The 23,195-nt window shown below is 38.3% G+C and overlaps 1 protein-coding gene across 3 annotated transcripts in view; it reads right to left on the bottom strand.

Annotated features, from left to right (window-relative positions):
• The window catches only part of cfap20dc (CFAP20 domain containing), a 29,129-nt gene extending 6,919 nt beyond the window's left edge, over window positions 1-22,210 (bottom strand). Inside the window, exons 1-14 of one of the 3 annotated variants that reach the window (XM_051415757.1) lie at window positions 21,983-22,210; window positions 21,758-21,847; window positions 21,039-21,132; window positions 20,845-20,917; window positions 19,879-19,993; window positions 19,589-19,736; window positions 18,945-19,091; window positions 16,524-16,696; window positions 16,311-16,422; window positions 14,730-14,840; window positions 14,487-14,621; window positions 12,772-13,094; window positions 4,820-5,188; window positions 2,793-3,029 (exon numbers count right to left, since the gene is read on the bottom strand). In XM_051415757.1, coding sequence (XP_051271717.1) covers window positions 2,793-3,029; window positions 4,820-5,188; window positions 12,772-13,094; window positions 14,487-14,621; window positions 14,730-14,840; window positions 16,311-16,422; window positions 16,524-16,696; window positions 18,945-19,091; window positions 19,589-19,736; window positions 19,879-19,993; window positions 20,845-20,917; window positions 21,039-21,132; window positions 21,758-21,847; window positions 21,983-22,003 — 2,148 coding nt within the window. In that variant the 5' untranslated portion in view covers window positions 22,004-22,210. Of the gene's footprint in view, window positions 1-2,792; window positions 3,030-4,819; window positions 5,189-12,771; window positions 13,095-14,486; window positions 14,622-14,729; window positions 14,841-16,310; window positions 16,423-16,523; window positions 16,697-18,940; window positions 19,092-19,588; window positions 19,737-19,878; window positions 19,994-20,844; window positions 20,918-21,038; window positions 21,133-21,757; window positions 21,848-21,982 lie in introns of those variants that run through there. The other 2 variants (XM_051415758.1, XM_051415759.1) reach the window with 2 other exon arrangements.
• Window positions 22,211-23,195: the final 985 nt, after the last annotated feature.

The following is a 23,195-nucleotide window of genomic DNA, read 5'->3' as shown; positions in this document are numbered from 1 at the left end:
TTTGGCCGGGATCTCCATTGTTTGACCAGTCTCCTTGACTGATGCTCAAGCATTTAGCTGTTCTGGTGCTCCACTATCCCTCCCCTTCTATATATCCACCCCTGTGCATCATCTGTTATCCATCATGCTGGGTCAAATGACGCTACAGTAATCAGACAATCTAAAAGAGCTCTCATTGTCTCTGATCAACGTTTCCGTAGACTTTATTTCTGGCCCTTTGCCTGCTTTCTGTTATGAAGACATAAAACTTAAAAGAAACCTTCAGTTTAAAACATCTGGTTGTAAAACTGATGCACCGCATGTCTGGGCTGCACAGACCTGTTTGGCAATGTTCAACAACACAGTTCTGGTGCCAGAAAATTTCGTTTTAACACCCATCTTACTGCCTTGTTTATCAAGGCACTTTCAATGTGATAGCTGATGGATCGGCTCCACTCTAGTGTTTTTTTTAGCTGCTTTTTATTCTGTGTATGCTATTCCTACTGTTTATCCCCCACTGTACAACTGCCCTTGCATAATTGCAGGCCAAGCAGTTTTACATTAATACATTTCAGACCTGCCATTACTCTTCCTCCTAATATTAACCTAACACATCTAATATTTGTACCCCTCTCTTGATTTTAAGAAATATCTTGGACCCAGCCTTGACTCCAAAATGTAAGGAGCTTGCTTCAAAAATTGTACTTATGTCATGAAGTAGAGCTACACTAGGCCTTTTTATCCTCACAGCTACCTGGCTCAATGCCAGTGTTCACATGAAGATGTAAGTGTTGATTGATATTACTCATTTAGATGTGACAGGAAAAGTAAAGGCAAAGGAAATGTATTGATAAATGATACGATAACTCTACTTCAGAACATTGACCATGTTGCTCTGAATATATATGGTAGTGGAAATACTACCTAACTTTGAAAAAACTCCTCAAGGGTGAGTACCAGATTCCTAGTTTTCAAATAAACTTACTGCTGCCAATCATGCTCCGTACAAAACATTTAGAATCAAGAGAAAGATCAAAATCCCTGGTTTTCACCCTGCTTGCTCTTGCTGTTTGAAACAGAAAGATATGCTCCTGGCACAAACACTGACTGGTAGAAATGTTTTATCACCTTTATATGGAAAGATAAATCGGATCATTATCTACTATAATTGTTAAGGTGTCGATCGTAGATTATTTTACTAAGTATAGTAAAACATTTTGACATTGAATTAAGTCCTTCAGACTGCTCTCATCAGTAATTAATTGTGAAAACCACCATCTTATTAATGAAAGTGATGTGGTTGAATATTTTCATTAAGGTTTCATCCCATCAAAAGATGCATTTGATGTCTCACCTTTATATCTAACTATTCAACACCACTCTATTCATCATCATTGTAAACACCAATCCACTATGAAGGAAGAAAACAGCCAAGCCAAGAGGGCTGGAGAGTTTCTATACTAAAAAAAAGACATTGGTTGGTGTTTTACTATTTGAGTGTCTCCTTACTTCAGTCTCTCCTCTGTAGCTGTAATCAGCCATCATAGTCCAACAGAACTACATATTGAGGTGTCTGAAATTCACACAATCATACAGTCTACAAGGTGATTATTTTGTGTTCAACCAGTAGCCAGAACATAGCATACAATCACCTGGGGGTTAAGTAACATCTGGGTTGGTGCAGCAGCTTTAGCAGCAGAGACAGAAGCAGTAACAACATCGATGGCAACAACAGGGACACTCTAATCACAGCATCCAGGGACAAGAAATGGCTTGTCAGTTGTTGTGGAGGAGCCCTTCCCCCGAACTGTGACTTTATCCTTCCTAGGTCCTGAATACCTCTCTTGTTTTTATCTTTCAGACATTTAGTTCCTTTTATTAAGTTTTATTTGTTGCAATGTCACCAAAACTAGATTTGTATTAGATAGAAAAATTTCTTTTATGTGTTGTCTCCCCCCCTCTCTTTATTGTCAAGCATTTCCTTAATATGCTGATGGTGGTGCTGTTGCCATATGTATTTAGAATTGTAAAGCACTGCAGCTGATTCTGGAAACATCACTTCAGGGTTTGATGAAGTCAGATGTAAATCTCATCCTGTCCCTGTGGAAAACTGTACCTACTGCATAGTCTGATACATGTTTTTGTTGGTGACCACATCACAGTGTCCTCAAAAAGGGAACAGTGAAATGATAATCCCTGCAGTAATATCACTATTCATTTTGTTCAGCTTGAATCTCAGTATATTAATGGATACCTGCATGTACGGAAAAGGTAACAGGACCATAACTTGAGTATCTGTAATTATTGTATCCACTGGGGATCTTACAGTGGACCCAGTAGGGCCAGGCAGGGTATAGGGGCTTATGCTAATGGCTCACAGATCTAAATGACCTTCAATAGCCAAGAGCAAACCATACCATCTTTGAATTCTAAAAAGGCTTCTGGGGACAATTTCAAATGACCTAAATAATTTTTATTCACTGGGGGAACTGTGAGTATTATGCCAGTGTACCTTTAAAAGCTGTAAGAGGCCAATTAATGTGTTTCTATCTCCATAATCTTTTGTAATGCAGAAAACACGCTGGAGAAAGAGATGCATTAGCACTTTATGGTCACATAAGTTGGAGGCTTGAAATGGAAATGAGCAAGGGTAAGGATCAAGCAGGGTCAAAAAAATTATTCCAGACGGGAGATAGAAAGAGGGACAACCCACTAATGATTGTAAATAGTAGATGAGCTGCACGTGAGTGTCGCTTGTTAGCAGAGAATCAACAAGAAAAAGATCAAGAGCAGCAGAGTATGATAGTACCGACCATAGAGATGTGGGTCCAGGTCGAGGTGTCGTCACTGCTCATGCTGACTGTAACGTTACACTGGTGGATCTGAGATGCACTGAGGCCCGAGGCTCTACATTCATCTTCCTCCTGCTCCCTTTTTAGACTTGCCAGCATTCGAAGCTCCTCATCATCATCCCCACACATTTGTAGACTGCTAAGCAGGTGTAAGCTGTAACTGCGGGATTCAACAGGCTTCAGTGGGTTGTCTTCTTCCTTCAAAACAATCACCCATGAAACAGAAAATACATACTTGGAATCAATCCCAATGGCAGTGCCTTTCACTCAGTCACAGTCACACATACACACTTAATCTCAAACTTAAGTTGTTACAATGTTTTGTGCAATCAACAAAACAGTGTCAATCTTAAAACAGCAGGCTGTAGTTCCAGACAGAGTTTAAGGCACTACTGCACATAATTCATTGGTTTGACCCTCTGAGGAAATGTCTTTTAACAGTGGATCTATAGAGTACTATGCTAACTTGATTTGTGACAAAATGCAAGGAAGCCTGGTGCTGCCCTGGTGTTGAATCCATGGCAGTCAATAAACTAGGGCTGCAGGGAGGGAAACAAACTCCTTGTCATATTTCTCTGACAGCCTTTCAGTCAAAGCCTTCACTGCATGCTGCCTGCTGGAGTTGGCACAAATTGACAGTCAGGAGCTGCACTGATGAAGGATGCTGGGATATGTCTCAGCAGTGAGTTGTGTAAATGCAGAAAGTAACAGCCAAGTGACAGATCTCCCTTCAGGCCTTGTGATCTCTCCAGTTGACTATCCTCTGATCCTGGATCTTTTCAACTGGAGCCGGGGCCTACCTCAATCTGTAACAGACCGTAGTCTGATCCATCTCAGCACGGCATTACAAACCTTTTCACAACTCCTCCTTAGTTGTCCAAATCAGTAGTGACCACACATTATTATGGGCAAAAAGAGACAGCACTACAGAGCTTTTAATGAGCTGCCCATTTGCCACAAGGCCTCCAAAACTCACTTTGCACATCCCAACCAAAGATGAATGTAATTGTAACTGTAAATTATAAGAATTGAGCCAAGCCCATCTACTGAAGACTTTGGAGTGCAATAACAGTCCCTGTAAACAAACACTTTCCAATGAAATTTAATCAAACTAATGTTTATTTAACCAAGCTGCATTAATCAATTTTGAGGGATGAAAAACATGAAAACATTCACTTTCTCTTTTATTGTGATCTCCTGACAAAAATATCTGGATCTTTGGTCGAGCCTGCTATTGTGCATGTTCAGTTTTTTCACCAGCCACTCAATAACATTGTCGGATGGTGCCGTGGTAGTGTGCTGTGGATTTATCAAAGCTTTTTGGTAGAAACAGTTGCCTACAGGGATTCTTGAAAGTGGCTTAGACTCTAAAGACTATAAAGTAAATTTGCAGGCCATGAAATGAAAACATGCACTTTATGAAGCTTAAAGCTCTGTAGCTAATTCTCCTTGATTTTAAGACTATGAGCACCCCCTTTCATTTAACAGTCATTTGATTAAAATATCACATTTTCTAAATATTTTTAGTTTTAAGATGATATTTTTTCAGCAGGATATCAGCAATCAGCAGTGTGCTTGCTTTTTTCCTCAACGATGACATAAATCTTAAAATAAAAAAGCATTAATGATACAAATTGATAAACTCCACTTGCCGTATCACATATAGGAGGTGTTTGGATGCCAAGCATGTTTTTGTGGATGAGTATGACATCTATGTGATAAATAATGAGCATTTTTGCTTTGTGAGTGTTGACACGGTGAGAGGTTATCCAAATTGGCAATGTCTTTTGTGGAAATATAATGTAGCTTTAAACATGGGCGTCTCACAGTGGAGGTAATTAGGGGTGATGGCCAATCCACAGCTATTCACTTAATTATGAGGTTCAAAATAATAGTCATTTATGTGCTTATCTCTTGTCACAAAACCCCTATACAGAGCCATAGCACTCTGGATGAAGCCTGGAGTTAAAATTCGAGATAAGCAGTACCTTGTGCTGTGTTAAGTCATCCAATTTGACTTCTTGCAGGAGTCTTCTAGAAAGTGATACACTGCTGTTCCCAGCCACAACCTGGTTCACTATCCCTGATCTATGTGAGTCACAATTGTGTTTCTGTCTGCTGGGTGTCGCACTGGGTGAGAGGCAGCGTGTGGGCACAATCCCAGCTGGTTCAGTTCTCCCACTGGAAGGAGACTGCAGAGCGGTGGTAGCTGGCTCCTCTGGTGTTGTTTGGTCTTTGTGATGAGTTTCAGGATAGACTTCAAGATGCACATCCAAAGTTGGATTGGGAGATGTGGAGGTAGCAGGGTTGGACTCAACATTGGTTCTTTGATGCTGGAACATGGTGTAGCTCTTATCCTGAAAAAAAAAAAAAAAGAATACAGCAAACAAATATTGATACAAAATGATTGGCACACGTAAAAAGGATAATTATACATTGTGGACAGTTACTAATGTTTTTTGATGTTAGCTGAACAACTCTGATGTTATGTTATGCCCTTTAGATTAGTTTGTGCTTAAAGAAAAATGATAAAACAGTGGAATTGGCCAGGTGTCAGCGGCTTTGCTTTAAATTAACCTCATATTTAAAAAGGCTAATGGCATTTTCTTTAAGCCTGCTAATCTTTCCCACCTCCAGATTCAAAGTTAACACTCAGTGATGTAGTTCAAATTGTGTCGCCAATCGGGTTACATAACACACTGTAAATACAGACACTGCACGGTTCTCCCTCAACATCAAAGAAATACTCCACTGAAAACCAAAGTTTTGAATATCAAACACTCATTCCTTTAGGCTTGAAAGATACGTGATTTGGATTAGTTTGCAACTTGCTTCTTTACTGAGGGCGGCAACTGGATTTATATCAGTAACAATAGATTCCAATTGTGACCCAGTTTCACTGCAAAAAAGATTGAAACTTCCTGCAGCAAAAAACACTTCTGTCACCGACAACACAGGTAAACCAGATGACCCCCCCCAGAACCCCACACCAATGTAAGCATGGCTACATGGATAATGTGGTTTCATACATAAACACAGGCTAGTGGCGCACAAAAGCTGAGCATATAGGGCAAAGTATGATTGTTTGGAAACAAACTGAGCATATGTGGAGATAAAGAAAGTTTCTATGGCATTTTTTGATACATTTTCTTTTGCTGTGAAACTGGGTCGCAGTTGGAATCCATTGTAACTGTTGAATCAAAGCTGACCACAGTTGCCGCTGCCCACGAAGGAAAAAGCTACAAAGCCACCATTCAAGTCTAAAGGGGGTGAATGTTTTGTATTCAAAACATAGATTTTTGGTGTTCCTGGTGTGGAGTACTCCTTTGATGGTGTTGTTCGGCACCATCAATAATTGATGACTTGATTTAATATAGTTAATATCTATCTCTAAACGGCAACATGAAATTTGAGTTAACACTATACCTTCAGAATGTTCACACCAGTCTTTACCAATTCTCCATAAAATACAGAGAATCACAAGTGTGCAACACAGATAACTAGCAAACCTACAACCCTTAAGTTTATACTATAGACATTGTCTCTCATGAATTAAACTGCTTGAAGCTTCCCTCAGAACTGCAAGAATCTCTATTTTTTACTTCTGCTGTCTTTTTTTGAGGTATTTTCTTTCATCTCAGCTTTGTTTTGGGTGAAAGGTTATCATAAGCCCCTAGAGGTTTTTAGCTCATCTGCTCCATATGCTATTTGTTTTATCTTTTCTTTCTATGCTTTATAATTTTCATAAGTGGAAGTGAACAAACAATGCACTACGTGTATTATTGAGAGGACTTATGTGGGTGTGGCAGTAAGCAAGTGGGTTTGCAATGTGTATGTATAAGTGATTAAGCCAGTCTGTGTGTTGAGGGCCAATCTCTCAGTTATTATTGCATTCAAATTACTTCAAATAATTTCCTGAAAATATAACAAATGTTCCCTAGGTCTATTATATTTCATACTATTCAAAATAGTTCATACAATGAATGTTCATTACGTTGTTTTGCTTTTAATATTTCTCTATGTTTAAGAACAAACGTCAAAAGAATTGCATGAACGTGATGCAACACCTTGAAAGATGATATTGCTTCAAGTTGAGAAATGAGAAACCTGCCACAAATGAATAAAAATCAAAATCAGGCCAACTTGTGTCAGAGGGCTACTAACCACCACATGTTCACTATAGGCAGAGTGGCAGAATATGGTTGCTTACCAAGTTAAAGCTTATAGCACTGCAAAACTTAGGTGACATAAAAACTGTCTCATAACCTGTGTTGCATGTCGTGCACTTTATACTGTACAATCTGGCATACATAGCCTTAGAAAGATGTTGCATGTCTCAGTTATCACCCCTGCTAGCAACAGTGTGGGATTCTACAAGCATGACCTTCAATAAGCCTATTGCTGTGTCACTATACTGAACTACAGTGACTGAAAACCTAGAATTAGTTGACACTAGTTAGCAGGACAGAGGACTTTCATTAACCTCTCCAGAAGAAATTGTAGAGCTTGAAACTAAGACCCATAGATTATAAGTGAATTATAAGCATGGACTTTGTAGGAGTGATACCACTTTACCATGGAATCAAAACAGTGGACAACAAGAGAATACTAATAAATGGCTAACTAACACCAACAGTCCTCTATGAAACTCTCTTGGTGCAAAGCCTAAGAATAAATCACTTGGGCCAGGGAGAGTGCCTCATCAACTTCAGTGCTTAGTAGGATGCCATGGACAGCTGCAAAAGGGAGAGTTGGTAGCAAATGTTCCTAATGGGCAAGTGTGCAACTACAGAAAACAGTTTTGCATCGCTGCTACAGGACCCTGGATCTCTGTCAGATGACCTGGATAGCCTCTCATTCTCCCACAGCAGTGAGTGAAAGCAAAATTCTACAGGGAAAGCTAATGGCTGGGCCTCCAACTGATTGTGGATTAATTTGCTATTAAAGATGTAAAAGGTATAAGCAATAAGAACACAAAACATGCAGCTTTCCCAAGGATTTAGTGACATAATAGAAAGAATCCCACATATTCTGACTGCATACAAAGAAGACAACTGATCGATTGAATACACTCAGGTCCTTGAATACTGATGTAATTATCAGTGACCCACCACCACCAGTCAGAGAAGGAGCAGAGCTTCAGCAGACTGCTAGCACTGAACATGTGGCTTTTAACTGCATTTTTGTGTCTTTCTGGGTCATCTTAGAGCAGATGAAATTTGCCTCAACAATTCAGGAGTAAAATTCTTCATCTGCAATCTATTTTACTTCCTGCGTCACCCATCTGCTCCCCCTGCCTAGGACAAGAGACAAAAGGAATTAAAACAAGACATGACACCATGCCAGAAACTTTGAAGGAGAGCCATTTCAGGCCCTGATTGAAGAAAGTTGAGGGATGTACAGAACCAAGAGAGTGAGTCTCCACCCCACATGTCCAACTGGTTCCTGCTGGGACCAAACCCTGCATCCTTTGCTCCACCCTTCTCCCATTTTCTCTCCCATAACTGGCAAGTTAGTACAACAGGTTGTCCACAAAATACAGTAATCCCTTACTGATATCAGCTGGCTCCAGGCTACAAGGATGACAGCACTCATGAATGTTCCCAGGACAAGCTGGGACCCAGTGTGCCAGTAGTTTTCTCTATTCCTGTCTTGATAGGTAATAGAAAGAGAATGGTGCACTCTGCTCTGTCATAAAAACTGCCTAATTTATTACCAAATCCTTGCCATGTTAAGTCAGGGTCCCCAATGAGCACAAAGGTAGCTCAACTGAATATTCAATTACCTCTCTTACCAAAAAGTCCTTTTTAACAGATGATCATACCACCACCTATAATCTGGAATTTATGCTTTTGACTGGAACATGGCTAGATAATAGTGGCATTGCACCAGTTCTCACTGAGTCAGCCCTTCCAAACTACTTTTATGAATGTTTCTTCTCAGGCAGGAAAGGTGGTGGTGTTGCTGCTATATTTAAAGACTCATTTCAATGCACGCAGCTATCAAGCAGAGATGTTGCCTTCTTTGAATATCTTTGCACTGTGTTGTAAGGCATACCAAAAATCCCGCTGTTAACAATTTACAGACCTCCAAGGTCCTCATCAAAATTTGTTGATAACTTCACTGAGCTGCTTTCTGTTATCTCTTGTCGGGGACAACAGTGAAATCTTTTTATGGAAGCTATGTCAATAAGCCTAACATCAGACTCTGCTGATTCCCTCTTTGATAATTTTGACTGTAAAAGCTCTGAACGTTATTGATGCTATTGAACCTGAAAAGGTACAAATGACCTCTGGCAAGCAGAGAGCACCATGGAGAAACACCCCAGCTGTCACAAGTCAGAAAAGAGAATTTTAGGAAACCTGAGGCAAATGGAGAAAATCAAATCACTATGCCATCTTTAAAGATATCATATTTACAATTCTGAAATAAATCAGCATTTTATCTTCACAAACAAGTAGAAAGAATTAGAAATCTCATGTCGAGACAAGTAATAGAGAAACGTATTTCAACTGGTAATACCTTCAGTCAAAACGAAACATGTTGAAACTGCCTTTAGCTACTATGCTGCACACAGATGGAACCAACTTCCTGGTGATCACAAATGCGTTGTCAACTGTTAAAGTTGTCAACCGCGTGTACTTCTTACTAATGGCAAGAAAACTCAATGGTAATCAAAGCTTTCAGTATATTGATGATGACATTAAAATACTATTTTAACACCAAGCAACCATGTTTTGTAAGTAGCAAATGAACTGTGTAAATGTAAAGGGCGCATTACTCACAACACATGTCCTTGTTACACACAGGGACGAGCAGTAACGTTCCTCATCCTCAATAGGACACACAAAGCTCTCCAACATCTCAAACCAACTTATATATATTTTGCTAATTTACTTCTCTATAGTATCACATCTATAACACAAACTATTGAAATGTCCATCAAAATTGTGTTATTAATGTCACTCAGACAGGTTTGAAATATGTTTGATATAGGTATGAAACTTACAATAATGTCGTTCAGCTGTGACTGAACGTAATGTTATCTGGGATGGAACATCAGTAGTCTGCTGATGTGCTGTTTGCCTCACACAGCTGGCTGTGTGTCAAATCCTGTCCTTTGAATTTATAATGTACCTGCAGCATCACATAGCAGCAGAAACAATAAATACGTCTTTGAATTGCGGCTGATGTGCACATGTACGAATGGAGTTGAACACGACCTAAATGTACTTGAGCCATGCGCTTCAGACCATGGCCTATGGATGGTTTAAATAGGCCCTTACATCTTATTATTCCATGCCATTATTATATATGCTGCATATTACCCATTATCCATGAGCATTGTTCATTGTGCCCATGCACAAGATAAAAAAAAAATCAGTGACCCACTCATAGAAAAAACTCCTGCATAGTGCTCTAGACTAGTCTAAAACTCCACACGGATCCTTTAAATGAACTTCCTCAGCTAATGTTGGAGATGAATGGGAAGATGCTACAATGACTCTATAGGTGTCCCACAGTATGTTTCCAGCATATCTGGGGCAATATGCTGTTTGCAGCTTTGTGCTCCACAAGACATAGGCTTGCTCCATCAGCCACCACAAGTCCATCACAGAAAAAAACCTTTCAGCATACTCTAGCTTGTTAGAGTGTAGTATATACCCGAAAAAGTCCAATATATGTATTTGTGGATACCTTGGGGAACAGCCATTGTGTCCTTCTAGAAAAACAGTGTTTTCTTCTTATTTTTGCAGACAGGTGTGGCTCTCTCATTTCCCCCTCTGAAGAATAGTCACTAACAAAATGACCATCTCACAGATAAGTTGTAGTGGGAAGCCAGAAAACATAAAAATGCCCATTCTGCTGGTAGTTTGAAAATACAGTGCACTGCACTAGATCAGAATGCGTACTCTGCTCTCACAAAATTAAATTACATGCTTCTTTCTTCACCCTCTAACCCTAGTTCATACAACTTGGTGGCAGATTTTAATGTGTTAATTTGAAGAAGTGATCCTTTAAACACCCTGTCGTTCAGGCACACTTTAAGTGCTATTTCATTGTGAAATGTAATTAATTTTGCATGCCTTATCGCTTAGTGGTGTTTTTACGTGTGAAGGTGGAGAGAAAAAAGAAAAAAGAACTCTATTATATATATATGGCGCATACCAATATCATTCACACCAGTTTCCAATCTAAACAAGTAATAGACATGCCAATGGTTGCCTCACATCTACAGTCAGATTGCCCTGGTTGAGACAGCAGGGTACAACTCATTTGAGAAAAAAAAGAAAGAAAGAGTAAGAGAAACCTCGCTGCACATGATGTTCTAATAGTCAAGGGTAATACTTTCCTACGGTAGGTGGGTTTTTGTTACTTGTGTTTTGATAGACTTGAAATCAGTATTTGAGAAGGCTACATGATCATTTAAACACACAAATTGTGCGTGTCATGTGATTTCTTCCCATCTGGTCAAATGTAGCTACTTAAATTGATCTCTGTCTATCTGATCTCTATTTCTTTTGTTGTTTTGTTTTGTTTTAGAAAGTAGTACCAGGTACTGCTGATAAGAAGCTACTTTTGGTGTGAAAACAATATAAAATGGCAGCTAAGGCAATTGAAAAGGCTGTGCACGTGCAACAGAGGTGAATATAGATATAAAACTATTCTCCAAACCAAAACGTAAAGCAAACTATATAATAATAATAAAAAAAATCAAGGGTAGAGAACACCATACCTGCAGTTAATAAAGATCACCATAAAAAAATAATTAATGTTTTTCTCACTGGATCACCTTCATACTTCTATACATGCATACATCTGCACATGTACCACAGTGTTGATGGAAAATAGTCAGTAATGAGAGAGAGTCTGAATTGCTGATACCAAAACTTGACATTTACTGTCAATATTTTAGAGAAGATTTTCTCCTGCTTGACTCCATTGTTGATCTGGAAATGTACTGTACTTTCCAGTAACTGATTTCCAGATCAAAAAGGAATGCAGTCTCAGGGTGTTATCAGTAAGTTACACCAAAAATATTCCATCAAACTTGACACGTACATTGCCATTTGTGTATAGAATACATTACTTTGATGGCAAAAAAATATTAATATTATATTAAAGTTAAAATAATCAGCTGCGCAACAAAATGAGATTACTAAGTCTGAAATATCAGACTTATAATAAAATTTTAAATAAGTAAAAGCAATTAGCATTTCTTTGATGATAACGATCTTTATACTCAGTACTTTCCCTGCTCAACATAAAGAAGTCTACCATTCTTTATTATAAGCCTGAGAGCCATTAATAAATAATCTAACGATAAATAACCCCACTGACCTCTGTAGTATACCACATACAGTTAAAATGTACATTATGACATTTTATACTCCAAAATATAAAATAAATGCATTTTGAGACATTTTATCAAATGAAACTAAATCAAATCAGACAGTGTGAATAATTAATCAGATTAGATAACGCAAGTCAGAATACATCTCTAAAAAGGACAAATCATATACTTTGAAAACTGCTGCTTGTCCATACTGTTAGTGTATCTGATGTAACATAAGTACGCTTATTTGAGGCAGATGGTCATTAGAGTTAGAGAAATACATCTTGTGTCAAAGCAACATATTGTAAGATGCACTTCACATATGTGTGTATTTAAAGGTCCAGTGTGTAACATTTGGGAGGATCTAATGGCAGAAATGAAATATAATATTGTTTTCATTAGTGAATAATCACCTGAAAATACAAATCGTTGTGTTTTCGTTAACTTAGAATGAGAAGTTTTTATTTACAGAGGTAGCGGGTCCTCTTCCATGGAGGCTGCCTTGTTTAACCACCATGTTTGTACAGAGGTCCAGAACGGAACGAAATGGTTCAAATTCTGGTCCTTCAAAGTGCATGCGTCTCTCCACGTGAGCGGACATACCTCATCACTTTCACTGCCGATGAAGTCATCTTCAGGCTGGGCCTCATACCGCCTTCCACTCTTACCCTGAGCCTGATCATTTCCCATCTCCATCTTCTCCTGGTCACCCTGGCCTTGCCCTCGTTTGGGTGAGTGTGGCTGGGATAAGAAAGTGAACACCTCGTCTTGCAGAGTGAGCTGGGGCTCGGAACCCTCATTACTCTCCCAGCTGCTACAGACCTGCAGGTCACAAGACAAACCTGGGCAGATCGAGAAGGCGAGAGACTCTGCTGGTGTGGGAGCAGCTCCTGAACTGTCCTTGGCAGGACTGCGGCTACTATCATCTAAAATAAAAGATTATAGAACAAAACAAAAACAAGGCAGTTTTAACTTAAATTCTCTCTTTGAAACATCCATTGTTGCACATGAATATTGATGAAATAAAGAATTCAGGGCTTTGAGTATACAAATTGTATAACACATAAATAAGTCTTTCAGAATACACACAGAGAACTTAACCACAAAGACAGAGTAGAGAATAATGATTAAAATCTAATTAGAGTGAGTAATAAATCCTTTTTTAATTTTTTCATCATGTGGCTAATGTCATTCAAGTTCATTTTATGATAAGCACATAAAAATGTATAATAACAATATGCAAAAATGTAATGAATTCCATTGCTTGCCAAACGTGAACATTAATTTCTCCTGCACTGACATTTTTGTAGCTTTTGTTAATAGCCCTGCTATGCTAATACCATAATGAGAATATAACAGTATAAACAACATAATCAGTAGAACACCAGTTTACTGCAAAATTGTCACTCATGAAATGACAACTCTATATAAACATCCTTAAAAATCTAACTGGTTTAGACATCTATTTTCCAAGCAAATATTACTCCCATCCTGCTTTAGTCTTTCAGTTTTCTGATTTTGTTGAAGTAGAAAGATAAAATCTTTGAGCAGCATTACAATACCTGAGACTATGTTCTTGAATATATATCCAGCAGGGGAAAATCTATTCATGTGTGCATGCAAGAAACACTGAATCCTTGAACTCCACGATAGGCCTGAGCTCAAAGAAAGAGGCACCTCTATCTGAATGAGTGAGCACATTTGAACCTCTCGACAGTATAATCACTTTCTCTAATTGCCCACTGTGTGGCATACCCTGGGCCCGGGAGATGTCCCTCTGACTTTTATTTAATGTGCCACATTACCATTAATGAACTGACTACTTTCTGTCTGTGGGCAGGGCTGCAGCAAAGGAGCTTATTGCTGTGGAGAAACATCCATAAATGAGCTTTCTGAGCACGCACACTCATTTTGTGAGGACAATGCTGGCGTAGGTGTGTGCGTGATGGTGGGGGAGATTTGGTGGGTTGGAGTTCGGGGTATGTACTCCAGTAAAAATCCTGCAAATGGCCTTGACGTGGGTTATGCAAAATTTAAAAAGAGGAACAAAAGCAATGGTGTATTCTGCATAGAATGAGCCTTATTAAAATTCATGCAATATTTTGATGTGATCTAATTCATAAATTAAGAGTAGGAATAGGTAGTAGAAAGGAGCTACTTGGTAAAATGAGAACATGCAAAGTAGACATCAATATCACTCAACATGCATATTATTCTCTTTTGTCCTATCCCTCACTGTCTTTCTACACTTCTAACTATTGCTCGGTCTGGAAGTGCACGTCTGCTTCTGGCCTATTCACAGCAGATTTGAACATCACCTGCTGTTAGGTGCTGTGTCTTTTCTGTTAGGGTCAGGCGTTGTTGCCTGCTGTCTTGCCTACTGGAGGGATGAGTGCACTCTTCCCTTGTTTTACTTCTCTTTCGGTGGCCACCAGGGACAGCATTTGAGGGGGCTGTTAAGGAGAATTAAACACCATAGCATATTAAACCACACATTCACCACACCATACTGTATATTCCCACATACACACATTATATAAGATGCAGAGCACACAGCTTACCTGACGATGCTAGCCTCTCTCTTCCAGCACTGAAGACCCGTAGCTTCTGAGATCCCAGCTTGTCAAACACTCTGTCTTTTGGGGGATGGGGCTGTACACTGCCAGATGTTCCTACATACAGAACTTTCAACATTATACAAGCTTTTAAACACAAAACAGTTTAACAACAATGTTAAGTGAAGCTTATGTGAAGCTTTCCAGCAGCATGTCTATGAACTGCTTATGCACCGTGAAAATCCCTATTAATGAAGGAATTTTAGTAACTGAGCTTCTTACATTCATTCAGTGCACAGCGAATAATACATCCAGCTACATTATACTCAGTTGAATTAAGGAATTTTAATCATCCGTTTTTGCATTCAGTCATGCACAAAGGATGGTGTATTGCCAACTGTGAAAGCTGTTATTAGGTGCATGGAATAACATACAGCTGGACTCTTGTTTTGTTGGTTCATATGTAATGCTTTCATTTTTCTTAGAATTGTGTGTATTCTTAAGGTCAAGAAGCATGTAATGAGAGGAATACAGAGTTCACTTTAAGTCACACAGCTGAAAGCCTTTGAAAATGATATTCACATGCTAGAAAAAAACAAGAAGCTGTGTGATTTTTATCTATCAATTTCATCCATGACATAAGATATTTATAAATAATAAGTCCAACAAGTTACCTTGTTATTATATCAGTGTATTATTTATGTTTAATAAGTAAGATAAAGACTGTGATTTTCATTGCATACCAACAAAAGCTAGATGAAACAAACCTGACTCTACTCTTGATTTGCTTAAAATGAAAAAGTGGCATTCAAGCTCTGCACTTAAAACACAATATGTTTGGGGGCTCCACTGCATTATGAACCAATAAGGGTGTGGGCAGTGGTGATTCGCATTGATATCTAATACATTATTTTTAATGAGCACAAATAAGCAATCTTTTTTCAAAATGATTTTCTAGATCAACAGTAGTTCTCTGAAATTTCTTCAAAATCTTGTCAGCTATATTTTTCCTTCCTGGGTTTAGCCTCTTCACATTTTCTGTTCCCTATTTCCATCTATCAGACACGTAGTATATATACTGGTCCACCAGCTGACTCTCTTTGCTAAATTGTATTATGTGCCTTATATATGCTGTCCCTACCAGCTCCCACTTTGGTTTTGTTTGCCTACTCTCATTGCTTACCTTTTAATGATCCTGCTTTTGAACACAGACAAAATAAACTGCCTTTTACCCTAACTGCTCTACATCTGGGTCTTGCTTCTGGTCCACATTACAACTTAGACTATAAAGTCCATTAGGTTCCAGGAAGGTTCCAGGAAGAGTAGCAGCCACCATATTTGCCCAGAATATGGTTGTCATGGTAAGTCCATGCACCACAAACAACAATTTGTGCAGTTCTTTTTACCAAAATACGCGGTATATAGCCAGCTTGGGGGTGAAAAGTGGTAAATAAACTCAAGCTTGTTGCGTAATTAAGTCAGTATAGAAAGAAACAAACAAATGAATAGCTGGATGACCAGGAAATGTTTAGATGCAGAAAGCATACAGGCTTGATAAAACAACAGTGAACTTTTATTAAAATGTACCCTCAAGAAGAATGTGGGTAGGTTCTCCGTTTGATAAGTTCTCTCTCAGGTTGGCAATGCTCCGGCTTTCTGCAGTGACTTTTTGGTTCACTCTACTGGACGGGGATCCCTGCTGGGCACAACAAAGGAAGAAAAAAATATTTTGTATTTACATTTATGATATTTGACACAATTCTGAAGGATTTGTTATTATTATGGGATTCATGAGGTTACCGTATTTGAGATCAAGAGTACACTGCTATCCATTCCGTCTGAGGCTGCACTGATTTTTCTTCCAGTTTGAGGAGGTGGTCCTGTTACCCTGGAGCCAGAGGCTGTGTGTGCAACACCCGGGGGCCTTGTTCTTCGGTAACTGGTTGATCTGGCAGTGGCAGACTGATCAGGAACTGCAAAGAAATCCCCATTATTCACTGAAAAATTACTGATTCTTTTTTGCATAACATTTTCCTTTAGGAATCGTCTTACATCTTATGCTGATACATCTTCTAATTAAAAAATAAGACTATATTTGATTTATAGTACAATATTACTAAATCAAAATCTGGCAAGTAGGGGTGCATATCTATGGTCATCCATGTTAATGATCAAGTAGCCACTGAAAATTCCAAAGGTTATGCTTCACATTTAGACACATAGTTCAGAAATGGCCAGCATTTTTGACATCAGTGAGAAGCCACTTTCACAGTAGCAACAAAACCCTTTCAAAGTCAAACTTTCCTGTTTTTATACACTGGAGTATGTTTTGACATGTGTTACACTACATTGCAAACATAACCAATGCTTGAGTCATTTCAGATTTACTGACATTTTCCACATGATTCTGGAGGCTGTAACAGACAGTACTACTTTGAATTCAAGCCTACGGTGGTTGAATATAAATTAGACTCTACTGATAAACTGATTGAGTTGAGCTGATATTTTTCTTTAATATATCAATCTGTTTCATACCATAATGTAAAAATAATGGGCTGTAGTGGGAGTCGTGATAGGGCCACAACCTGACCCTGCTGCTGTATCTGTGCCAGGGCTCATTAGGGCCACCTCCGCTGATGCTGACAGCAAAAACACACTTTCTCTCTGATCCTCATCTGAGCAGAGAGCAGATATTTCCATTCCACAAAACACACAGGATCATAAAGATACAGACAGAGCTGAGCTGGATTTACAGTCTGGGTCTGGGTCTTCTGATGCAGCAGATTCAACACTCAGAAAATGACCCAGGTTTTAAGAGTGAGTACATTTCTATGTGCTGTAAATCTGCCCATAAAAATAAAAGCCCATAAAAGAATGCGCCAAAATAAGGAAGAAAATTAGACATATTGTTGATAGACAAAAAAATATATATTTTGAGCAGTCACTTTGACGTGTGAAAATGTATTGACCTTGTCTTTGGTGTATGAGATAATCACTGTTTGTTTGCTGCTGTAGCTTACTTTTAACAGTTTCTGACAGATTGGGTACTGAAGCAACAATATTCACCAAGCAACTTTGTCACAATTAAATTGTATGCCTACTTTAATAGCAATGGTTTTAATTATGATTAGGAATGTTATGCTAATAATGCAGATGCTAATTATGAAAAGCTATTTCTTGTGTGTTGTTACTGCTCTCTTCTATGGGCATTGCCGGTTGACTCAACATGACTTAGACAGCTGTCAGAACAAATAAATAAGCGCTGATAAAAAAGGCCACAGAGGCGGCAGAACTGGATTACTGGTGCATGTCTTTTTATATGAGGAGATAATTGCGGCTCTCTGAGAACAGGTGAGGTGCAAATGAACACAAAAATGAGGACCACAGGAATTTCACACGAGGAAAACAAAACGATTATCATCACATTCTCTTCATAGAAAGCAATTTCTCTATGTATATTAACTGTTTCATTGGTAGATTATCTTGTCTAGTAAATCTACACACTTGCACCTGCAGTACACCTTTTATAAGTTAACTATGAACCTGCTGTGATGCATTAGAGAAGACAAACACAGGTGTTAAATAGAGTTTGTGCAAAACTTGGATTTTCTTTACCATTTCATGACCTGGCTTTGGGTGTGAGGGCATTGTCATATAAAACATAAGAGGGCCACACTGTTCCCGCAGTATTTTGTCTTAAATATCATTGTATGCTGAAGTATTAAGATTTCCCTTAACTGGAACTATGGGGCCTAGCTCAAATCAGGAATCCACTTTTGGCTATATAATGCAAGTTGTTTGCTTTGTTGCCAAAAGTTACATGTCTTTGGGTAATCTGAATTCCATTTCACTTTTTTTTACTGGTAGGGTTAGAGTTATTTATTGATAGTGGTGGGAGGAGTGCTTAGATCTTTTACTTAAAAGCAGAAATAGAAAGAACAGTGTGGAAATATTCTTTCTTATATAGTGAGTTACTACATTCATCTATAATATTACAGCATCATTTACTAGCTGATCATGTTTTGTATTAATGATGTCAATCAGAAAAGTAATTAGTTATAGTCCAAAATGTAGTGGAGCAGAATTATGAAGTAGCATAAAATGGAAATACTCAAGTACCTTAAAACTGTAGTCAAGTACAGTGCTTGAGTAAATGTACTTAGTTACTCTCCACAACTGTTAATTGATAAATTCACAATCCTACGATTTGCTCTTACCTACCACAGTCAGAGCTCAACAGTGAAGCCCTCATGTCTGCCTTCTGCAAATTCTCCATGTTCAGCACTTGAGTGACATGGTTGACATCTGTTGGGAATTGGCAACTGCGAGGGATTAAGTCCATGAGACCAGCTCCACCGAGAAACATATCTATATTAAAATAAGAGCAATCTCAGATCCTGATCGTAGAATAAACCAAAACACGTTATCATGAACACAACAAAAGTTACATTTTGATCAGCAGGAAAATACAACATGACTAGCTGTCTTTACTGGCAAGTAGTGTAGGTGTGCACTAAGTAGCCATCACTGAGTGCAGCTGTTGGCACTGAAGAGCCATATTTGAGTTAAACAAAAACCAACAATGAGCTCTAAGCCAACAACCACAGAGAACAGCCAACTGTTTCTCTTTTTCTCTCTCTCTCTCTCTCTCTCTCTCTCTCTCCACACACACATACACACACAATATCATATAAACTTACAAGACTCACAAGAAATCAAATCAAAGTGAAAAACACTGACTTGCTTCCATGGTAAGTGCTTAGCTGTTGTATGTTTTAATAATAACTCAAGGAGAGTGGGACTTTAGAGAACCTGATAAAATGTTCACTTGACATTAATCATTTAGGTGTAACCAACTTCATTACCATTATCTGACATTGCTGTAGGCTCTGTTTTCATGGTGAAGATTCTGCGGACTTTACAGGTAGCGGACAAAGTGATGCCATCCAGTGTCAAAAATCCCTTGAACAGTTCATCGGTGAATGATACAAGGTCGATGCACAAAGTTGACCACTGAGATAAGAGAAACAATGTGATTTTGTGGTTAGAAGGATAAGACATACAGCTCAATAAGCTATGAAAACCACTGATCAAAAAAGCACATACCTGAAAGCAAATACTAAAATAATATGTCAAGGATGAGTTAGAGACTCACAATATTGTGTTTCAGGCCTACAAAAGGAATCTTTGCATGCAAAAGTGTGGCAGACAATTCTTTATGGACTGTTGATAGGTGAAGTCTTCTTTTCAGGTGCTCTGAATCAGTTATCCTGTGAATAACAGACAACAGAACAGAACATAAATTATCACCAGCATCAACGATGGCACTAAGAAGTCCTGACCAGAGAAAGCCACAAGCTTTATTGGTCTCTTAGGTAAGCTCTTAAAGGTGTTTTCACTTTAATCTAATGCTGTGAAGTCAGCTGTCATGACACACTCTAATGGACAAATAACATCACCAACAGAACTTCCCCAGAAGTAGGTAAGTACCTTAATAATAAGAAATTATTTCAACTTCTAAAAGAATGCCTTTTTTTATTTGTTTTCTTTATGTTCCCATGACAACAGCAACATCTACAGTGTATACCACAGCATATTAAATTGAATTTGACCATGAAGTGAATTGACGCAAGTAGAGTTGTTTGGTAACTAAATGTAGGCACAACATTATGCTATGTTTTACAAATGTGCTTATTCCTTTGAATTTAACCTTGTAGAATTCACTGTGGCTGGGAAAATAAGAACCTCTTTTCTTTTGTAGTGAGTTGTTTAACAACATTTTAATCACAAATGGTTATCTAAGCAATTACATAACAGTTGTTGCTAATATGATGCGCTCAATTTTTCCTAGGGTTTTCCTACTAGATGTAAACAAGCTGTGTTTTATTCATTTGTTCTGTGGTCTGGGAAAAACTGGCCAATATAATTTAAAGTATAATTCACATTATTAAAGATTATTGTGGCTACCATATTGTGCCACAATAACAGTTACAAAACTCCTTTATCAACCGCAGAGTTAAAGATGTCTTGGTATCTACAACAGCTCTTACAAATGTTCAAGGTTGTGTTGCTATGTATGAAGTATAAAATGGAGTAAAGAAAATGTGACCGCTGTGCTTACGCAAGCTCAATGGAGAAATCTTTGCACTGAGGAATATTCACTTGAAGAACCAAAAATCTTTGGAGAAGCCCAACTACAAAAAAACACAGGAAAAGAAGTGAGTTACTATTAACATGTGAGCATAACAAATAATATTATTATATAATAATATAATATTGTAATAATTTACAAATGGGTGCAAGTATGTGACTTACGAGATATTTTCCCATTCTCTGGCATTTGCATCTTGACAGTCTGGCTGCTACCCTCCAGACAGTAAACAAATCCTTTCACTTCTTTATTATACTCCTATGGGAAGAAAAAATACAGAAGAGGCTTTGCTCAGAGAAAGACCTTGCAGTATGACCTGCATTGTGTAGTGTAACTGTAGAGACTGCAAATATGAGTATATATATGAGGTTAGAGATGGAAAGTGTCAAGAACACATCTGTTATGAAGAAAACAAAATCCATTGTCTGGAAGCGGGGTGAAAATGTACTGTTAGATTAGCAGCGTTCCTGGGCATCTACTAAATAAATGACCACATAAATGCAATTCAATCATAATGCAAGTTCGTATTGTCCCTCATTTATCAGTTTACAACTAATCTCTCATACAGTTTGGATACTGTACTGGAATCCCAGATTTCCAAGTCTATTCATCTTATATAAGGTTGGTAACGTGCCCAGGATGACACCCATGGGAAGTGTACCTCAAGGAGTTTACAGCTTAAAGTTCATTATGGGTTAATTCATCTCTGTGGGTAACCATTCAGACCTTGTAAACTGCATGTTATTGGACTGTATTTGTTTGCTGTCTATTCGGGCCTGTGTGGTAGCTTGACTTAGAGGAAACTAAGATAGTTCAGCTTGACTGTGTGTAATCGTGAGCGTAAGAAAGCTCTAAGGTAAAACCAGCAACTCTGAAAACTCACCTTATGTATGGCTGACGCTCCTCCGCAGAGTTTCCACTTGGCTACGGGGTCTTTACCCTGTCCACTGAAGACCTCAACCACAGCGCCACCCTGCAAGAAACGGGGCTAATATTAGTTCTAGGTTTCACTGTTAGCCTGCATCTAATGTTATACCAGGCTAACGCTCATATTAGCCTACAAAGAGCCTTGTTTACAAAAGCAGAAGGCCTTTCTAACTTAGGTTACCTGATAATTATTCCTGAACATTTTACGTGACGTCACGTTGGTAGAAATTATTTTGAGGTGCGTGTTTAGCCGGATAAAATGTTTTGGCTAGCTGGACGTTACCCCATAGCGTTTCAAACTTCACTTCACTAAAAAAAAAAAAACCTATCTTATCTTTAAAACAAGCTAACGTTATGTGTACGCATACGCCGCAGTTGTAGGACACCAGCTAACGTTAACACAGGATATGTCTCCATGGTTACCTGACGCTGCTGCAGCAACCGATGACGATTCGAACCAGAATGTTGCGGTAACCAATAGGAGTTAAGATTTAGATCTACGGGCCGGACAAGGTGGAACTATTCCACGTAATTTGTGTTGTGACGTTTAGTAACCTGATTCGCTGTAAATCAGGGGACACGCCCATGATAAAGGGGACCATAGTGTAACTGAAACATGTGGTATGGATGGTGTAAGTTACAAACACTGCCTTTTGCCAAAGTTCTGTAAATGTCTTGGCTTTTTTTAATCATTCACCTCGCAGCCATGAATTTAAGTTGTGTTTTCTTTCAGTTCATCTACTGAAACGTTTTGTTGTCCGTCTGGGTTTGCTGAGGCACACACCTATTCAATATGTTCTGTCTGACATCCATTAAATTCTGGAATAATATTTCCCTGCATCTTAATGGTGTGAGAAAAATCTAATCTACATCCCATTTTGAACAAGTTCTAGCAACATGGGACCATTAATATGTGGAGTGATATTATAAAGTGTAATAAGTGTTTGATATAAAGCAGTAGAACTTTGTGAAATAACTATTCATATGAATAAATACAGACAAAATGTGAAAGATGACCATGATTTTTCTTTTATTCAGCCTGACTTTATAAATTTTTATATTGCTGGTTATTTTTATTTAATTTTATTTTGCCAGTTTTGATCACAAAGTTTTATCTTCCTGTCAAGACAGGCAGCAGACAGATAGAAGCGGTTTAGTCCTGTAGAAGGGCTTTCATTTTTCAAAATTTTGATAGTAAATGTTTTATTTCACATCTCTGGACTACTCAGAAACACTGCAATAGTTTCCCACTATAGTCTTCATCGAGTGTGAGATGGGATGTTTTAATAAACAGCATACCGAAAGATGTTGCTACAAATCAGTTAAAAATAGACCTGTATTAAATTGTATCTTCTCTTGAAATGCAAAAATCCATTATTGTGTCATTGTCACTT

Source organism: Dicentrarchus labrax, unplaced genomic scaffold (assembly GCF_905237075.1).
Source record: "Dicentrarchus labrax unplaced genomic scaffold, dlabrax2021, whole genome shotgun sequence".
Taxonomy (NCBI): domain Eukaryota; kingdom Metazoa; phylum Chordata; class Actinopteri; family Moronidae; genus Dicentrarchus; species Dicentrarchus labrax.
Note: the sequence above shows the minus strand (reverse complement) of the source record. Positions and strands in the feature narration are given on the sequence as shown.